Source organism: Schistocerca nitens, chromosome 3, assembly GCF_023898315.1.
Source record: "Schistocerca nitens isolate TAMUIC-IGC-003100 chromosome 3, iqSchNite1.1, whole genome shotgun sequence".
Taxonomy (NCBI): Eukaryota; Metazoa; Arthropoda; class Insecta; order Orthoptera; family Acrididae; genus Schistocerca; species Schistocerca nitens.
Window position 1 is genome coordinate 523111343 of NC_064616.1, and position 20396 is coordinate 523131738.

The 20396-nt window shown below is 45.9% G+C and overlaps 1 protein-coding gene across 1 annotated transcript in view; it reads right to left on the minus strand.

Moving 5' to 3' along the window:
* LOC126249646 (GTP-binding protein Di-Ras2) overlaps positions 1-20396 on the minus strand; it is an 872182-nt gene that overhangs the window by 128720 nt on the left and 723066 nt on the right. The window contains exon 4 of the mRNA XM_049951325.1: positions 7626-7780. Coding sequence (XP_049807282.1) covers positions 7626-7763 — 138 coding nt within the window. The 5' untranslated portion in view covers positions 7764-7780. The remainder of the gene's footprint in view (positions 1-7625; positions 7781-20396) is intronic.

The following is a 20396-nucleotide window of genomic DNA, read 5'->3' on the forward strand; positions in this document are numbered from 1 at the left end:
CTGAAACAGGGCAGGCAGCTGCATCTGGCTCAGCCAGAGACAGTGCCCGAAACCTGTTTGTCAGACGCACCGGGGGGGCTTTCTGATCAGCCTCCGGGGACGTCTTTCGCTGCCTGCCACGCCTTGGAACGACCTCCCAATCAACCACAGGCGAGGGCTCAGCCCCACTGCGGGCAGCAACCGGGGCAACCACAGCGGCAGACCGATCTGGGGACAGACGGGACGAGGTTGACATCCCCGTGATACCCAAGTCCGGCCCCCCACAGTGGTGCCCATTGGCAACAGCCTCAAATTGCGCGACCGAAGTCAGCGCCGCTTGCAGCTGTGAGCGAAGGGATGCCAACTCAGCCCTCATCCGAACACAGCAATCACAGTCCCCGTCCATTCTAACCGATGTTGAACAACAGTTACTGAAACACGAGTCAGTGCCTAGATAACGCAAGGGAAACACGCAAAGAATGTATTAACTAACCTGTACAAATGCCTAACGACTGCGCTACAATCTGCCTGGATTTACGATTACAGTAACTAAAACTCGAAATTACACCTCCTATACGAAACTCACACGCAATTTAAGTAAGAATCTACGAAGTAAACACTAAAGCGCGATGCTACAACTCTCAAATACTACACTCCTGGAAATGGAAAAAAGAACACATTGACACCGGTGTGTCAGACCAACCATACTTGCTCCGGACACCGCGAGAGGGCTGTACAAGCAATGATCACACGCACGGCACAGCGGACACACCAGGAACCGCGGTGTTGGCCGTCGAATGGCGCTAGCTGCGCAGCATTTGTGCACCGCCGCCGTCAGTGTCAGCCAGTTTGCCGTGGCATACGGAGCTCCATCGCAGTCTTTAACACTGGTAGCATGCCGCGACAGCGTGGACGTGAACCGTATGTGCAGTTGACGGACTTTGAGCGAGGGCGTATAGTGGGCATGCGGGAGGCCGGGTGGACGTACCGCCGAATTGCTCAACACGTGGGGCGTGAGGTCTCCACAGTACATCGATGTTGTCGCCAGTGGTCGGCGGAAGGTGCACGTGCCCGTCGACCTGGGACCGGACCGCAGCGACGCACGGATGCACGCCAAGACCGTAGGATCCTACGCAGTGCCGTAGGGGACCGCACCGCCACTTCCCAGCAAATTAGGGACACTGTTGCTCCTGGGGTATCGGCGAGGACCATTCGCAACCGTCTCCATGAAGCTGGGCTACGGTCCCGCACACCATTAGGCCGTCTTCCGCTCACGCCCCAACATCGTGCAGCCCGCCTCCAGTGGTGTCGCGACAGGAGTGAATGGAGGGACGAATGGAGACGTGTCGTCTTCAGCGATGAGAGTCGCTTCTGCCTTGGTGCCAATGATGGTCGTATGCGTGTTTGGCGCCGTGCAGGTGAGCGCCACAATCAGGACTGCATACGACCGAGGCACACAGGGCCAACACCCGGCATCATGGTGTGGGGAGCGATCTCCTACACTGGCCGTACACCACTGGTGATCGTCGAGGGGACACTGAATAGTGCACGGTACATCCAAACCGTCATCGAACCCATCGTTCTACCATTCCTAGACCGGCAAGGGAACTTGCTGTTCCAACAGGACAATGCACGTCCGCATGTATCCCGTACCACGCAACGTGCTCTAGAAGGTGTAAGTCAACTACCCTGGCCAGCAAGATCTCCGGATCTGTCCCCCATTGAGCATGTTTGGGACTGGATGAAGCGTCGTCTCACGCGGTCTGCACGTCCAGCACGAACGCTGGTCCAACTGAGGCGCCAGGTGGAAATGGCATGGCAAGCCGTTCCACAGGACTACATCCAGCATCTCTACGATCGTCTCCATGGGAGAATAGCAGCCTGCATTGCTGCGAAAGGTGGATATACACTGTACTAGTGCCGACATTGTGCATGCTCTGTTGCCTGTGTCTATGTGCCTGTGGTTCTGTCAGTGTGATCATGTGATGTATCTGACCCCAGGAATGTGTCAATAAAGTTTCCCCTTCCTGGGACAATGAATTCACGGTGTTCTTATTTCAATTTCCAGGAGTGTATAATACGCCCGAAATTTATGAATTAAACAATGCAAGTACCCAAAAACACGCAAAGAAATTAAGAATTAAACTATGTAACAAATAAGTAAACTAGGGTTATACGACTTGCTGCTGCAGCTGCTTATCCAACGGCGGCAGGGAGCACACTGGCTGTGACCAACCGACACTGGCTGTTCAAAACAAACACAGAAGACAGACGACTACGTGTATTTACACTATTCAGGTACTAAAGCGCGATGCTACAACTCTCAAATACTATAATACGCCCGAAATTTATGAATTAAACAATGCAAGTACCCAAAAACACGCAAAGAAATTAAGAATTAAACTATGTAACAAATAAGTAAGCTAGGGGGTATACGACTTGCTGCTGCAGCTGCTTATCCAACGGCGGCAGGGAGCACATAGAGGCGAGTCCGCCACATTTATCATGTGGAGGCGTGATCGGGTGATCCGTTTACCGTTGACTGTGATGTACGATGTGGATCGGATGTCTGTGTCCAGTGTAACCGCGTGTATCGTCCACCACACTACCTTCAAACTAACCTGAGGGTTTCTGGCCTCCACGATGTTTGGCTGGCGCCTCTGCTGTAGGACGCGATATATGTACCGCGCCGACGCCTGCTTTGTCGGTGGTACTGCGATACGGACATAACTGTGTTCACTGTAAAAGTGCCAGAAATAATAAAAGGCTGGAGGTATGTCTTGCGTCGTCAGTGGGTGCATAGGGGAGGCCGGAGCTAATGACTACAACAGCAAACCTGTCAAACTCTCCGAGTGGTGGCGTCACAGTTTGATGTGCGAACCTTGTCATCCCTCTGAATCTCAAGTTGAGCCCATCGGCACATTCAGTGCGATGCATACAACAGTCCGTACCAGTTAATTCTGTTCCGCTCTGTCTTGGACATAGACTAGGCCAAGACCTCCCCTTTCTGGGGGAAGAGTCAACAACTTAGAACTGACTTTGAAGAGCATGCCTGTACTGACGTAGGCTCCGAGTGCCGCTAATAGACGCCGAGACATCAGTAACGGTACTGGAAGGACACGCGCTACGTGTGGAAGGTGCGACGCGAGGTAAACATTGACGAAATGTGTCCTTTGAAAAATGTCAAGGGTCCGCGGACGAAGGTTGGAGATCTTGACCCGAATTTGTTGTAATAAGCGGCGGTGGTTAAGGGCCGCAGTGCGTCGTATGTCTTCGTGAAACTCTGTTCCGAGACATTTGACAGTGACACTACGCTTAGGGGGTCGACACACGCTGGGGTCAACCCGTCTCTTATGGCCATGGCGACCGAATTGGTGACGTTGAGACAGCTGCCGGAAGCCACACCGTCTGTGGTAATCCATTCTAGTGCGCTGGTTACTTCGGCGCGATTGCGGAGCACGAGAACCAGATCGTCCGCATATGCTGTGCAACGTAATGTGACGTCACGTAAGGTGAGTCCGGTGAGGCGTTGACGGAGGCCGCAGAGGAGCGGTTCCAGTGCCAGAGCGCAGAGTAAGATCGACACGGGGCAGCCTTGACGCACCGATCTGAAAATCGGGAGGGACTTCTTGAGACGCCCGTTAAGGGGCACCTTGGAAGTCGTCCCTCTGAGGAGGCGCATCACGACGTTTGTGAATTGTTGTGGGTCCTGCATCTGTTGGAGAACGGACGTTAGGTACGCGTGATCCACTCGATCGAAAGCTTGGTTAAAATCTAGTGATGCCAGAGCTCCCGTGATGCGGCGTGCCCTCGCTAGGGCTAGTATGTCACGGTATCGACACAGTGCTGTGTGGATGTTGTTGATACCCTCTAGGCAAGCCTGATCTGGTGAGATGACGTGAGGCAGGGTCGGTCTTATACGGTTTTGGTAATAGTCTGGTGAGTATCTTCATGTCGCAGTTGACGAATGTTAGCGGGCGGTAATCATGTGCTCGAGCCCCACCTTTAGGTTTATGAACCGGGATAACTACTCATTCTACGAAGGGCGTGCGGAGCGGCACCGAGGGGGACATAAGCTCCTGATAGATGTCTGTCAACTTGGGAGCCAGTAAATACTGGAACGTTCTATAAAACTCCACAGGGAGCTCGTTGGGGCCGAGAGACTTGTTCGCCGTTCCTTTTCCTATGACGTCGATAACTTCGTCTTCCGTAATGTCGTTCAATAATTCAGTTTGTAAATTCTATGGGACAATGCCATAAACCAGTCGTAAGACTCCTGTCAGCGTCGTCGGGTCGGAACATTGAGCAGAATAAAGCCTTGCGTAATGGTCGAACAAGGCTGCACCAACATCGCTTTGTGTGGTGTGGTGACGGCCGTCCTCAGTAGTGATGGCCTGAATCAGCGCCCGTCTTCGCAGTTTAATTTCTCGAATGACGTCGTACGTTGTGGGTCGTTCCGTTGCGAGTCTGTCATGTGTTCTGGCTCGGACGATCGTCCCTTTGAGGTGTCGGTACATATGGGCTACGATCTGTGCCTTCGCACACTGTACTGTTATCTGTCGTTCACGTGTGGGTGGCAAGGAGGCACATTCGTGAAGGACGGTGAAATAAAAATCAAGGGTCTGCCGCCTCCAAGCAGCGGTCTCACGACCATACGTAATAAAAGTTCTCCGTAGGGCCGGCTTGGCGCAGTTTAACCACCAACTCATCGATGTAGGATACGTCGGGAGGCGGCGGACACACGAAATCCACGTGTCCTCGATGGCGCGTCGACAATCCGGAGAAGCGAGATGAGCAAGGTTTAATTTCCAGGTATGTCGGCTGCGCCACACCCGTCGGCGACGAAGGGTGACGGCACGTATATAGGCCTCGTGATCCGAAAAGGATACTGGCCACACCTCCGCGTCGCTCACTGTTGCTGCGAGAGAACGGGCGACATAAATACTATCAATGCGACTAGACGAGTGGCTCGTGAAGAGAATGTATCCAAATCGATTTCCACGGACATGTTCCCATGTATCTACCAGCTGGAGATCCCTGGTGGTGAGTGTCCAAAGCCCGGGGCACGGTGAATGGCGTGGCAGCTGATCTTTAGGTGCTTGGGTACTACTGAAATCGCCCCTAACACCAAGTCATCGCACCTGCCCAGAAAAAGCGGTGCTACTCCTTCTGCGAAGAAGAGCGATCGGCCACGACGACGATCGTACTTCGTTCCCCTACAGGCCCCCCTGAGGAGAACTACTACTCCATAGTTAGTTAGTGAGGTGTGCGACACATGAGCCATACATACCCGGGAAGAGACAACGTCAACGTCTGCTGCACTGAGCATGTCTTGGAGCAACGACAACTTCGTACGTGTCCGAATGGTGTTTATGTTGATGGACGATAAGCGATAGGCCTGTAGATCGTCTCCTGCAATGGGGGCCGCCGTCAGCGTCGCCGTGAAAGTTGGGGCCTGGAATCTGCAGGCCGTGTCCGCGCCGTCATCTGTTGCTACTCGGGAGGGGCCGAGGTGTGGGAGGAGAGACCTCTCTCTTCATCCACCACAGCGGGCGTAGAATCGTCTTCAATGTCATCCGCCCAAGGTTCGTAAGTTAACAGTGGCCGCAGCAGAACACTTGTGAGCTGAGTGACCAAGGGTGAGCCTGCCGGAGTGGCCGAGCGGTTCTAGGCGCTACAGTCTGGAACCGCGAGACCGCTATGGTCGCAGGTTCGAATGCTGCCTCGAGTATGGATGTTTGTGCTGTCCTTAGATTAGTTAGGTTTAAGTAGTTCTAAGTTCTAGGGGACTGATGACCTCAGAAGTTAAGTCCCATAGTGCTCAAAGCTATTTGAACCATGTGAGCTCATTCGTACAGAAAAGCAGGCAATCATCTGAGGGTATGCGACGTCGCATTTTATGTTTCCTCGGTGACCTTTGTTTGCGGAAGTGGGTTTCTGTGTTCGAAGGAACGTGTGGTTCCCGCATCGCAACCCCCTCAGGGAGAAAAGTAGAGGTCGGTACAACTTTTTACGTCGTGTTCCATTCTTTCGTGTCGATGGAGTCGATGGGCGGCTATCTGCAATCTCTGTGGACTCCGTAATGATGTTTGTCAATCCAGGACATGCGACGGGTGCGCATTCTAACGCTTCCTGTCTCCCAAGAGTCTTTTGTCTGCCATGACGGTCGATCGTGTCACCCCTGCGTAATTGAAGGGGAGAGACGTGAGCGTAGAAGGTTGTGCCGCGTCATCTGATGGAATATTTGTAACCCGACGTTGAATACACGCCGAGCGTACATGACCCTCCTAGCCACAACCAGAATAAGTACGAGGCTGTCCATCGTACATTTCGATTGCTCGACATCCACCTATGACTAAGTAGGATGGGACGTGTTTCCTTAATTCAATTTTGAGTTGACGGACGCCGTTGAGGACCTGGTATGTCTCGAAGGTGTTCCATTTTTCGGCCACGTGGCTAATTACCGTCCCATACGGGAGGAAAGCTGCGGTAACTATGTCCGACGGCACTTCGAACGGGAGTTCGAAGACTCTTAGTGTGCGTAATCCTAGTCCTGCATTGTCAACGGTAACCGCCCCGATGTGACCATCGGAGTGTTTGAACTTGAGAGTATTCGCACGTCTGCTCACAACAGCGTGACATAACTCTTCATAAACGATCTTGACGTAAACGACGCTACTTGCGATGGATAGGTGAATACCGATGACGTGCTGTGGTGGTATTTGAACTTCGTCACGGATGAATCGTTGGATTTCAAAAGCTCGTGGTCTTGCGTGGTCAGGCTGGAAGCTGATCTTGATGGTAGCTTTTCTGTACGAATGAGCTCACATGGTTCAAATAGCTTTGAGCACTATGGGACTTAACTTCTGAGGTCATCAGTCCCCTAGAACTTAGAACTACTTAAACCTAACTAACCTAAGGACATCACACACAGCCATGCCCGAGGCAGGATTCGAACCTGCGACCGTAACGGTCTCGTGGTTCCAGACTGTAGTGCCAAAATCCGCTCGGCCACCCCAGCCGGCTACGAATGAGCCATAGCGACTCAGTGTCCACGGAGGTGAGTACTAGCTGCGGCGAGGAAGTAAAGTACGCGCGCTCGCGACTTTGCGGACGGGACGTAAATGAGACGTCCTCTTCGCTCACCTACGGAAAGCAGACTGTGTACCTTAAACGTTACAATGCGTACCAGTTTGTTATACAATATTTTTATAGCTATAGAATACTCAGCGAAATTCCGAAATTCTGTTTTGTCGATTACTCGAAAACGAGGATCTACCAGGGCGAATTGCTGTAGGATGTGATACTTGGGACCTTAACCTAAATCACCGTACAGATGATTTCCAAAAGTACGTCCCATCGCTGGGAACTTCTCCTTGTTAGAGTGCGTTTCGGTAAAACAAATAGCCTTAATTGTGTTAAAGGAATTTACAAAGAAAAGTAATGCTTTGCCAGAAGAAATGTGTGTTTCACACCTAAAGTACTCTATATAGTGCGCTTCTTCCTAGGAGGAATGATTAACATTAACATTAAAATTTGGACCTATCGTAAGTTATGAACGTTTACTTGGTCTGTCTTTTTTTATTCATTGCCAGATTGTAGTGACATTATCTGAAAACTGCAGTGTGACGTGGTTGACTACTGACCTGCCTGTAAGTGTCCTCGATCGTGGGAATGTAAGACTCGCGGAACGTGCCTTTGACGAATCGCAGCACGAGCGAGCTCTTCCCCACACCGCCAGCGCCGAACACCACTACACGATAATCGTTGCTCTGCTCCGGCATCCTGATCTGCACTGCCACTGCAACAGAAGGGACACAGCATCAAGTAATGATCAATCGCTAGCTTTCAACGCTACAGTTAGCCACCATATGGTCATCAACGTGATTTTATTTTCTTATTATCTACAGCTATTTATTAATTACTTGCATCTAACGGGTATTACAGATCTTCATATGACACACTTTACATACCGTATGAGTAATTCGAGAAGTAAAGTAACAAAAGTTGTCATTAAATAGCCACTTATACACCAATACTGTGGTATGGCACATGCCTCATAGCTTTTCAGTAAGTACGAGGGGCTTTCAGTAAGTAACGCAACACTTTTTTTCTGAAAGCAGGTTGGTTTTGTTAGGATTCCAGTACCCCATATTATTCCAAACTCTTGTGTCTACATACTCCTATTTTTCAACATGATCTCCGTTCAATGCGAGGCCTTACGCCTCCTGACTGGGAAGGCCTGCGTGCCCGCATGTTACCACTCTACTGATCGACGTCGGAGCCAACCTCTTGCTGCATCAATAACCTCCCAATCATCCCCGCACTGTTTCTCGCAGAGTGCATCCTTCATTGGGCCAAACAGATGGAAGGCGAAAGGTGCGAGATGGGGGCTCTCCGGTGGATGAGGAGGAACATTCCAATGAAGCTTTGAGAGCTCCTATCGAGAGTGCAGGCTTGTGTGAGACGTCCAGTCGAGCAGCGAGGTGTTTGACTTCGATCCGTCGATCACTTCTAATGAGAGTGTCCGCACGTTTCAACATCGCAGGAGTCAGCTGTGTGCGGCCGGTCGGCACGCGGGAGATCGGGCAGGCCTGCGCGACGTTGTTGCGATGATAACAGACACCTCAGCTTGCCTTTGCTCTCTGCCAGCTCTCCGTAGACTTTTGCAAGTGCCTATGAATATCTGCGATGTTCTGGTTTTCTGCCAAAAGAAACTCAATGCCAGATCTCTGCTTGGAATGCATCTCCGTTACAGACGCCACTTTGAAGGCTATGTGTAGCGCAGCCACATGTTAGAAGATCATGAAAGAGGGCCATGATGTTCCACAGCAAATTCCGCAATTTTTACCCGAAACTGGCCGAGAAAAAAATGTGTTGCATTACTTGTTGAACGCCCCTCGTTGTCTGCTTTTTGAATATTTTGGATAGAGCCTATTTGCTGGAAATGGTGCTTACATATATGAAAATCACTTGGGCGCCGCCCAGTGCTGTAGAGAATATAGATCAGCATCTTCCACAAGAAACACAGTAACAGTTCACCTGTTTTGAGGGCTGAGTTTGATCGGACGTTACTATTCAGAAACAAAATATAGATTCAGAGAAGCCGGATCAATTTCTGGACAAAGTTCTTTCAAACGGCTCTGGGTGTCCCAGTAATTAGCAGTGCTCACTGTAAAGAAGACCCGTAGAAGGACGCCCTCGTGACCTCGAAAGAACACTGCCTTAACTTCGATAACTGCTGGAATTTTTGATGAAGATGGTATATCTTTCCCTATAACAGAAGCTTTCATTCTACCCTACCTCTAGAAACTCCTAAAGAGCCAGTGTAGCCTTAAGAGATAGGATGAACTGCGAGACATGTTTACATGTACTAATCACTGGTGAGAAATAATTGTTAAGAAAAAATTCGATACATCGTGCCATTTTCGAGTTAATAAACACTGAAATCAGTCAAGCAGACCCCTGCGCGCTCAAATTCAAGTGGTCAGCCAGCTCAAATTCAAGTGGTCCGCCAGAGACGGATCGCCAAACATGTGCTTCGTTTGGTTTCCTGAAACCGACCAAGAGAGCGATACAAAAATTAGGCCTGGAACGGTTGTAAGAATCGGACCTGAGCCAAAGGCTGAGTGGTCTCGAGCGCTATCGACTGCTCTACGAAAGGACAGGTTGGTTGATTTGGGGAAGGGGACCAAAAAGCGAGTTCTTTCAAAAGAACCATCCCGGCATTTGCCTGAAGCGATTTAGGGAAATCATGGTAAACGTAAATCAGGATGGCCGGACACGGGTTTGAACCGTCGTCCTCCCGAATGGGAGTCCAGTGTGCGCTACGAGAGCAACTGAAACTAATTGTACCGGGCAGGCCGCTTGGATTTGCGTGCGCAGCAGACTGAATTGCTAAATCCAATTCTAATTAACTTGGAAACGACGCAAAAATCGAATTTTTTCCTTAGTAATTATTTTTCAGCAGAACCTACCTCCTAACACCGTTACAGGCTTTTCAGACTGTTCCTGCCCGTCCCGTAATGTCCTGACACTTCGGACCTATAGCGATCACTGATGTGTAGCTAGAACGATGGAAATGTTAACTGCAGCACTCCTTAGTAATAAGGATCAGCGGCGGCTTAATTGACCATCAAACTATATCTTTTCTATGGCGATACTCGTGTGGACAACCTGGTATATTTGAAAAGATAAGGACAGAAAGAAAATGTTCCGACCTAGCAGTGACAAACAGTACGTCTTAGGCCAGAAATGCACTTATTGTCGATATAATCGAACTTGAACTTTATGCTACGCTTTCCTGAAAATTAAATTCCGTTCCGGAAGTTATATTACGAAACATTTGTAAAATATGCATATATGAGTGTCGTAATACTTTCATAAGGCTGAAAACATTTCTTAGGTAACTAAGCGATTTCCGATGTTTGTTTCCAAACACGAGCTCCCGAAAAGAATTCTATGCCGTAAAAACATCTGCTGAAGGCCAAAAGAAACTGTTACTGAAGTAATTTTCGCATTGATAACAAAAAAGTACATAATATAGCAGTCGTACGACTGGTCTAATAGCAGAACATTACTTCCGGCTGTAAGTGGTAGAAGAGAGACAGCTTATATGAAGTACAAAAAAAAAAAAATAACATACGTTGTGTCTGAGCTTTCAGGATGACTTGAATAGTGAACTATAAACTGCCTGGAATGTACACGAATCTTTATGGAACGTAATCAGCTTCAGATTTTGAAATTGCAGGCTAGTAAAAATGGATTGACGTTCCATAGAGATCTAAAAACTGAACATTTTTTGTAACCGAAGAACGGAGAAATGACTCAAATATGATATTCGGCATCACCAGCTTTTTTTTTTCTATGCGAGAGAACTGCAGTGTGTCCAAACGACAATCGTGGTGACAAATGTTCCTAGCTGCTACTCGGAATATGGAATATGACACTACCTGCGTGAGGATCGACGTAGTCAAAACATGGGCCCCAGACTCCTTCAGCATAGACGAAAGGAGCGGTTGACTGCTAGTCCACTACCTTACAGGAGAATAGCACTACGTAGTTTGGTTTTATGTTTTATTTACAAAATAACAACTGCGCGGAGGATGGCGCTTTCCTGGTGACTGCACAACAACTGAATACGATGCCGACATTCTACAGGAGCGATGCGGCATCCTTTACATAATAACTTCATGCTCATAATTTTGTTACGTTATATCAATAACATTCTCAAAGAGTACATGTGTTGAAGTATTAATTATCACGATAATACTAATTGAAACGAGAACTGTTATTTCGGCACAGGCTATATAGCTAGAGTCATTTGTGTTAAGAAATTCATTTTTGATTTCGAGATTTATAGATTTCATATTATTACGAAGGAACATTTTTAATGCTGAACTTTCCATTCCACAGCAAACATACACTGACTGACAAAACAAGTGAAGCATCCAAAAGACATGATCGGATGTCAAATTTTGTACAGGTACAGACCATTGCTGGGTAGGTAAATGATTGAAGTTGCAGTTTGCTCTAAAAGGTGGAATGGCCACCAGAGTGCATTAGTGTTGTTCGTTTTTAGTATTGTTGCCATGCCTGATGGGGTAAATAAGGGGTGTGAATAGCATCTGATTTTGACTAATGACTATGAAGAACGCGGAGGAGTCGCTCACTCGTGTGAGACAGCGTTATCGTCACCTGACAGAGTTTTAAAACTGACTCATTCTGTGTCTCCATTTCGCCGGCTGCTCGAATAGTGCAATATCCTGATTATGGTGCATTCTTATACCACAGTGGTCCTATGTTGGACATGACGGGAGACATACTCTTCGTCAAGGTTCCGGTCGACCACATCCGACCACCACAAAGGAAGATCACAGTATTTTGTTCCATCACATCCGCACCTGAGAAAACGTAATGGATTCTCTGCAATATTCTGTGTTATCTCGCACCACTGCTCGGAGATTAGCAGCAGCCAGACTAGGGAATTACTTTTCTTCGACTTCTCCCGGCGTATTTCTTACTCGAACAGTCCACGGGTGTACTGCCGGTCCATAGTGTCCAACGGGAACAATATTTCGGCGGTCAGACATGTTGCCATCGTCAGGTGCGCTGACGAACTGAGCTCCTGAGGGCCGGCGGCCGTCCTAAATCCCCTTCCCCCGCGTGGCGTTCTCTCCGCGGTCCGCCCCCGCGGCCGCGCGTCAGCCAATATTGAGGAAACACCGAGTAGGAACTGTCTTTTGGCCGCCGAGAAACATCGGTGATAAGTGTCAAAGCTCTTTCTGATACAGGGACTCTAACCCAGGCCTCCTGGATGAGAGCTAAGTATCCTAGCCCCGTTTTTGTGGGTGTCCTTTCTCCCCTTCCATCCCAGCCGTGCTGTTAGCTCTGACTGCCATCATTGGCTAGTTTCTTAACTTTATTTTCAGTTGCTTTAGTTTATTATTAGACGATTAGACGATGGGAATTTGTATACGCAATGCTGCGGCAATACTTTTTTCGCCAGTTCACTGACGTCTTCGAAGTTCGTCTTCTCGAAGTGTTGCTTTCCCACAATCTTTTTCATTAATGTCCTATACATGTGTATTCCACGGTGTGTTATGTAGATTTGGCTCCTCTTAACTTTGGGGACGCAGTCGCCCAGATGACTGCAGTGCGTTTTTCCTTACTTTTATTTATGTATAGATTTTTTGCTAAATAAAAAAAGCACTGGTTATGCTTCTTTCCATGAAGGAAAAAAATCTATAAAAGTCTCCTTGTGTTGGAGTAGATAGTTAAAAAGTATAAACATAACTTTAGATTTACAGTGATATGTTGTCTGAAGCTCTTGACATCGTAGTGGTACAATCTTGCTTGTTACTACGTAGAAAGTTAGGTAATGTTGAATGAAGTAACGTAAGATTATGATATTTTAAAACAAAACACAGTATAAAACGGCCTCTCCTTCTACAGAACTAAACATCTATATCTACATCCATACCCCGCAAGCCACCTGACGGTGTGTGGCGGAGGGTACCTTGAGTACCTCTTTCGGTTCTCCCTTCTATTCCAGTCTCGTATTGTTCGTGGAAAGAAGGATTGTCGGTATGCCTCTGTGTGGGCTCTAATCTCTCTGATTTTATCCTCATGGTCTCTTCGCGAGATATACGTAGGAGGGAGCAATATACTGCTTGACTCTTCGGTGAAGGTATCTTCTCGAAACTTTAACAAAAGCCCGTACCGAGCTACTGAGCGTCTCTCCTGCAGAGTCTTCCACTGGAGTTTATCTATCATCTCCGTAACGCTTTTGCGATTACTAAATGATCCTGTAACAAAGCGCGCTGCTCTCCGTTGGATTTTCTCTATCTCTTCTATCAACCCCATCTAGTACGGATCCCACACTGCTGAGCAGTATTCAAGCAGTGGGCGAACAAGCGTACTGTAACCTAATTCCTTTGTTTTCGGATTGCATTTCCTTAGGATTCTTCCAATGAATCTCAGTCTGGCATCTGCTTTACCGACGATCAACTTTATATGATCATTCCATTTTAAATCACTCCTAATGTGTACTCTCAGATAATTTATGGACTTAACTGCTTCCAGTTGCTGACCTGCTATTTTGTAGCTAAATGATAAGGGATCTATTTTTCTATGTATTCGCAGCACATTACACTTGTCTACATTGAGATTCAATTGCCATTCCCTGCACCATCCGTCAATTCGCTGCAGATCCTCCTGCATTTCAGTACAGTTTTCCATTGTTACAACCTCTCGATACACCACATCATCATCTGCAAAAAGCCTCAGTGAACTTCCGATGTCATCCACAAGGTCATTTATGTATATTGTGAATAGCAACGGTCCTATGACACTCCCCTGCGGCACACCTGAAATCACTCTTACTTCGGAAGACTTCTCTCCATTGAGAATGGCATGCTGCGTTCTGTTATCTAGGAACTCTTCAATCCAGTCACACAATTGGTCTGATAGTCCATATGCTCTTACTTTGTTCATTAAACGACTGTGGGGAACTGTATCGAACGCCTTGCGGAAGTCAAGAAACACAGCATCTACCTGTGAACCCGTGTCTATGGCCCTCTGAGGCTCGTGGACGAATAGCGCGAGCTGGGTTTCACACGACCGTCTTTTTCGAAACCCATGCTGATTCCTACAGAGTAGATTTCTAGTCTCCAGAAAAGTCATTATACTCGAACATAATACGTGTTCCAAAATTCTACAACTGATCGACGTTAGAGATAGGTCTATAGTTCTGCACATCTGTTCGACGTCCCTTCTTGAAAACGGGGATGACCTGTGTCCTTTTCCAATCCTTTGGAACGCTTCGCTGTTCTAGAGATCTACGGTACACCGCTTCAAGAAGGGGAGCAAGTTCCTTCGCGTACTCTGTGTAAAATCGAATTGGTATCCCATCAGGTCCAGCAACCTTTCCTCTTTTGAGCGATTTTAATTGTTTCTCTATCCCTCTATCGTCTATTTCGATATCTACCATTTTGTCATCTGTGCGACAATCTAGAGAAGGAACTATAGTGCACTCGTCCTCTTTGAAACAGCTTTGGAAAAAGATATTTAGTATTTCGGCCTTTAGTCTGTCATCCTCTGTTTCAGTACCATCTTGGTCACAGAGTGTCTGGACATTTTGTTTTGATCCACCTACCGCTTTGACATAAGACCAAAATTTCTTAGGATTTTCTGCCAAGTCAGTACATAGAACATACTGCATAAAGAACATGAAATCGGGCACATCTTAACACATATGATAATTCTTGATTTAAAATTTTTATTCACTGCAACTGATTTTCTTTCCTAGTTTTTCATCTTTTCTTGTTTGGAATTTCTTTTTCTTCTTTATCTTGTTCCTCCCTTGTCAAACAAAGTTCCTACCATGCTATCGAAAATGGTTTTCGGTGTTGTATATCTTTCATCTTCCAGTGAGCTATTTCCGCTTATAGAAATCGTTGCATTGATTCGTGTTGTAAACTACTGTTAGCGGTCCATCTTCCAGTCCGATTCGTATTAAAACAAATTCGACTGGAAGATGGACCGCTAACACTAGTTCTATGTATCGACAGCTGACTTGATGAAAAGATTTGCAGAAGTTCTATGAATGGCAATGCGCATAGCATACGTGTAACTGCGACTAACTCAAATCAGATCTCTGTATTTGGAAACTGCTGCCGAAACTGACCTCTCTGGAAAACAGGTTTGATATTTATTTACCACTTTTCGAATTAGTGACGTCAGTCTCTCATTGATAGCTATAACAATAGTCTTATAGTCGAAATTCATACGAGTTATCGGCTGGACTTTATTTCGCCCTTTATTTTCGAGCACTTAAACCATTTTCTTTGCTTTTGAGTCTCTAGGAACGACGCCTTCCCTCATTATTTCATTTAAAACGTCTTTCCAAATGTTGTTCCCAGTTCGTCCCAATAGCTTTGATAAAATTCTTTCGGGAGTTCATCTGTGCCTGACGATTTGTTTGCAGGTGACTTGTATGCGCGATCTAAAACGTCTTCCACTGTAAATTCAGATAAAAATTCAATGTTTTCGTCTATCGAGCTTGCTCTACTGAAGGAATTTACTACTTGCGGTGAAGATGCTTCGTCAGTTCGGTCTTCAGTACACAATTTTTCGTAATATCGGTAGTTTTCTTGCACTACTTCAGATTGGTTTTTAGTTTCCTTCTCTGAGAGAGATTTAATTTTCGATTTATTTTCAGTCCCTCTAAGTGCTGTCATTTGCACTTAACAATCTGACTTTTATTTCTTTTACTAGTTGAAGGTTGGTGTTTGTCAGATTGGGTTTTTCATATAGATCTCGTAATACTCTGTAGTAACGTTCGATGATCCTCTATTCGTCTCTAACATTTTTGCGACTATAGTTGATTAAGATTTGTCTCCGCTGCTTTTTGGCGACCGTAGTCCAGTATTCGGGTTTTGACGTTCATGTATTCAGTAATGGCAAGCAGAGAGTCCATGTCTGTTTGCTGACATAATGTAACTGTTCTTCTTTCAGTAGCGAAGAATTTAAGTGCCATTTACTTCTGTGTATCTATGTAGGTTCTTTTGGTAAATGTATTGTTACGAATAACGCACAATGATCAGACAAACAGGTCAGAATAACGTCCGCAGCAAAACATTGATCACAAATGTTAGAGATTTAAGTCGTGTCAGGTATACTACATGAGAATGATGTAAAAACGGTGTGTTTTATTAATGTGAGTACTTAATGTCGCAGGCATCGTTGAAGCGCATTTTTTTACTAGGCCGCGCAATTCATTGCAATAATTAAAATTTATAGTCTGATCCTTTCGGCTGACTACACAACTAAAATCTCTTCCTGTTATTATGTTGTGATGATTTCATATCAGCGGGTAAATAATGACCTCTATAAAAAACACGGCCCTTTTTTGTTGCTTGGCATTACCAGATTGTCCATAAAAATTTATTACACTGATGTCGCAAATTTCACATCCTATGTCTCGTCCTGTTTCCAATTGCTCAACTTCATGTATAGCAATACCTTCCCCGACCCAAAGAGCTACACATGTACAGTATTCACATGCTTTATTGAAGAGCGACTTGAAACCAGGTACTTGCATGGTTGTTCTTTTGACGTCTTGCAGCATCAGTCTCATACATAAACTGTTGGAGTGATGCTAATTTTAAATCTGACCCTATTTTTTATGTTTAGGACTAGTAGCTTGTAAGTCTGCTACATTTTACTATTGTAAAAGAGACAGTAATTTGGTATGGGTCACTATACTTGCTATAATTTTACGTCACGATTTTTGGATAGTATTTTCGCCTGCCGCTACTAGACTCACGTAGCAAGCTTTTATGCCACCTTACCCTAGAACTGTGACTCTGTGCTGGTACGTTCCTGCAGTTATGAAACATTGATAAATCTTTGATCTTAAAACCTCGGACCGTTCGCCTTTTACTACCTGGTGTAGTCTTAATATTCCATATCATGTGTCCTGGCTTACATTTACCTCCTGGCATTCTCCAAATGCTTCGAAACGCATTTTTCCTTCGGTCTTGCACTTTCCTTTACGGTTCACAATTTCTCCCCTTTTGCTGGTGCCAAGCTCTCAACAGCCTATTTCATTGGTAACTTCTCTGGTGACGTATATTGACTCTTGTGGGACGATTCCGGAGGTGATGTCTCAATCGGAAACGGTTCTTCCTTTCTTGCAGAAATTTCCAGTTCACATCCCTTAACTTGACTGAAGGTTGTTTCCTTCACCTAATGACTTGCTGTTTTAGAACTTGCTTTGTTATCTGCACGCTAATCGCTTTTGTTGCTGTTCTTATTTCGTTTTTCCTTTTCGTACTGGCTTGTTGTACTGTCAGTATTGAAATGATGAGATACTCGTGAAGCTTCTCCTCTGTCATGGACATAAATGTTTGATATCGTGGATTGCTGTCATCAGGTTTCTCAGGCTCGGATGCTCGCTTCGTGGCCTGTTATTCTTCCAGATCTGCGGAAGAACTGGCAGAGAGAGTGTCATCCTTTCCGGTATTCGTGTGGTTTGAGATTTCATTGATTTCCTAATGGGTTCAATACACCCATGCTCTCTTTGTCTCCACCTGTGGCATATAGGTTACCCATAACGCTGCCTGTGCTTGTTTGGCTGGTTTTCGTTAACACTGCGGCAGTTGCGTAAGTCAATTTCAGAGTAGTTACGGGTACTGCACTTGCAACTTCCGCGGTAGACAACTGTGGAACCCTTCTACTGCACTCTGCACGAACATGGTTGGTGGAATTACATAACGCGCAGGTTCAAGGTTGTCCGTCATATATTATCAGAGCACAGTATCCAGAGACATTCATGTATGAAGGTTAATACCGTTGCAGCTCCATTTTAAGTTTTCGCGCACAATTCAGTGTAAGAAACATATGGGATTTCGAAAATTTTTGTGCTACATTCGGAAATACTCGTCCACATGATGTAACGGCATTATTTATTTTCTCGGCCTTGATCTCATATGAAAGTTCTAAAAGTCTCACAGTTCGTATCCCTAGTACGTCACTGGGATTCCCATCAGGATGACTGAATTTAATTTTCCCCATCACAGTTGTCTAATATAGCAACACAATACCGAGATTTTTCATTTTAAGATAGACTGCATTCTGCACAAGGGACAAATGCACACCTACAATATAATCTCCAGTAATCTCGACTTTTTCAGAAAACCATGTTTTGATCTCGAGGATTTTGGTTCTAATATAGTTTCGATCGAATGTGAATTTCATCGTGTCTTTTCGCTGGTAATTTGATATGTTCATTATGTTTTTCGGTTTAAGTTACGCTAGAAAACAGATTAGCCTGATAGCTGCCCTTACTAACCTGGTTTCCACGTAAACAGCCGTCTCGAGCTTCCGCCGCACTTGTGCCCCAATTCGCGGCTGCCTTGCAACTGACCATTTCGGCCGTCCGTGCATGCTCCGCGAACCGATTTAAACATCCGTATGCCCCAATGTTTAGATCCTCTGATGCTCGCAACATTACTTGGATTACCGCAACAGGGAGAATGAGATTACACGTTCAACATTAGTATCGTCATTTTGCCCGTCTAGGCTTGTCAGGCTCATTTTACGGTGCCCGTTCCTTCAAACATGCATGCCAGGTGACCGCTGGCTATAAGTGGAAAACCCAGGTTCGAGTAGCCATCTAGCACAAAGTTTCATTGTCGTCATTCCATTATACAGCTGATGGTTGTCCACATTCGCAACTGCAAATACATTTTACGTATTTCTTAATGGCAGTGCCAGTTCTTCGGACATGCATGCACGCCCGAAGGAAATTTGCATCGCAATTCGGAATAACACAGACCCTGCAATATCATACTAATTGTATCTGCTGGACCAGTTGAATCTGCGCGCGAAACGGCCTGATCGGCTAACGTCAATGCTAATTAACTCGGAAAAGGCGCTGCACCGCTGCTATAGCAGAGCCAGCCGGGGTGGCCGAGCGGTTCTAGGCGCTACAGTTTGGAGCCGCGCGACTGCTACGGTCGCACGTTCGAATCCTGCCTCGGGCATGGATGTGTGTGATGTCCTTAGGTTAGTTACGTTTAAGTAGTTCAAAGTTCTAGGGGACTGATTACCTCAGAAGTTAAGTCCCATAGTTCTCGGAGCCATTTTGCTATAGCAGATTGCTGACATTCACCATAAACGAAAACTACATACCATTTTTCGAATGTCTTATATATTGTAAAGGTATGAATAGCTTCACGAGCAAGTTAATCTTCTCGCTACAATATCACTGAATGCACACGACAAGTGACGAGCCGTACCTGAGTTACGTGTTTGCTTGTATTTGGTAAAGTAAGACAAATGTCTATTGGACCTCTTCTCGTGGCGGCGGGAGTGCTTTTTGTTATCTGTTACCTTGTTACTTCTTTGTGGAGTTCCATACGTATATAGTCACCGAAGTCTTCACCTAAGGATCCTTCTAAAGCTACACAAGAAAAGAATTTAGTTCTATAAACAAAATATCGGTGTCAAAATACGATAGCTGTAAACGGTGAGACATACTTCCGTAGTTTCTGAGTGCTAAAACCGTTTTAAATATCCACCGTAGGCTGTCAGATCATGTGTACAAGATAATGTTTATCGTATCATGTATTAAATTATATTACTGGCCAATATCGGCGTATGGGAGTTTTCAGATCCGTGACATAACAACACCAAAAAAATAAAAAGTGTAACACTTTTACTCTATTGTTATATCGCCCCCTCCTCCTCCCCCCCCCTCCTGTCTCCATGCGGGTGGGTAAACTGTCAGTGGTTACAATTGGTCGCTCTTCAACCAAACGCTTTTTAAAAGTTTCAAACATATTACAAAAAGAACCATGGAGTTAAAAAGAGATATTCTCACAAAAAATTGGTTAACGGACAAAAGGCTGATTTGCTGATGGTTTACCACATTTACACAGATAAATCAAGTGATGAGTTTATGAATATTGTCAGTGGAGAGGGTATTAGGGGATTGTTAGGTTTTTGGGTGGTGTGTAATCACAGTGAAGTTCAAATACGTATGAACACCAACGTGTAAACAGAACAGAAATGCTTCCTGGACGGGAGTGCTGCTATTTACACAAATATAAGATATTCCACAAAGTGTAAACGTTAAAAACAAACCAAGTTTTCAGAATTATCTACTGATGGTAAACAAAAAATTATATATTTTTGCGGGTGATCTGATTTGAACTGGTGAACCGCTGCATGTCACCCCAGCGACACTAGCCGCTACGCCACACTGCATACAGCACAGGTCGCAATATTGCTCCCTCTCCTGCAGAAACAGCGACCCGCGGTTTTCGAGGTTCTCAGTGGAACTGAGGTCTAAATCTCATCAGTGGTCTCTATACTGCAGCGCTGGAGGATCTCCGCATTCTGGCGTTCTG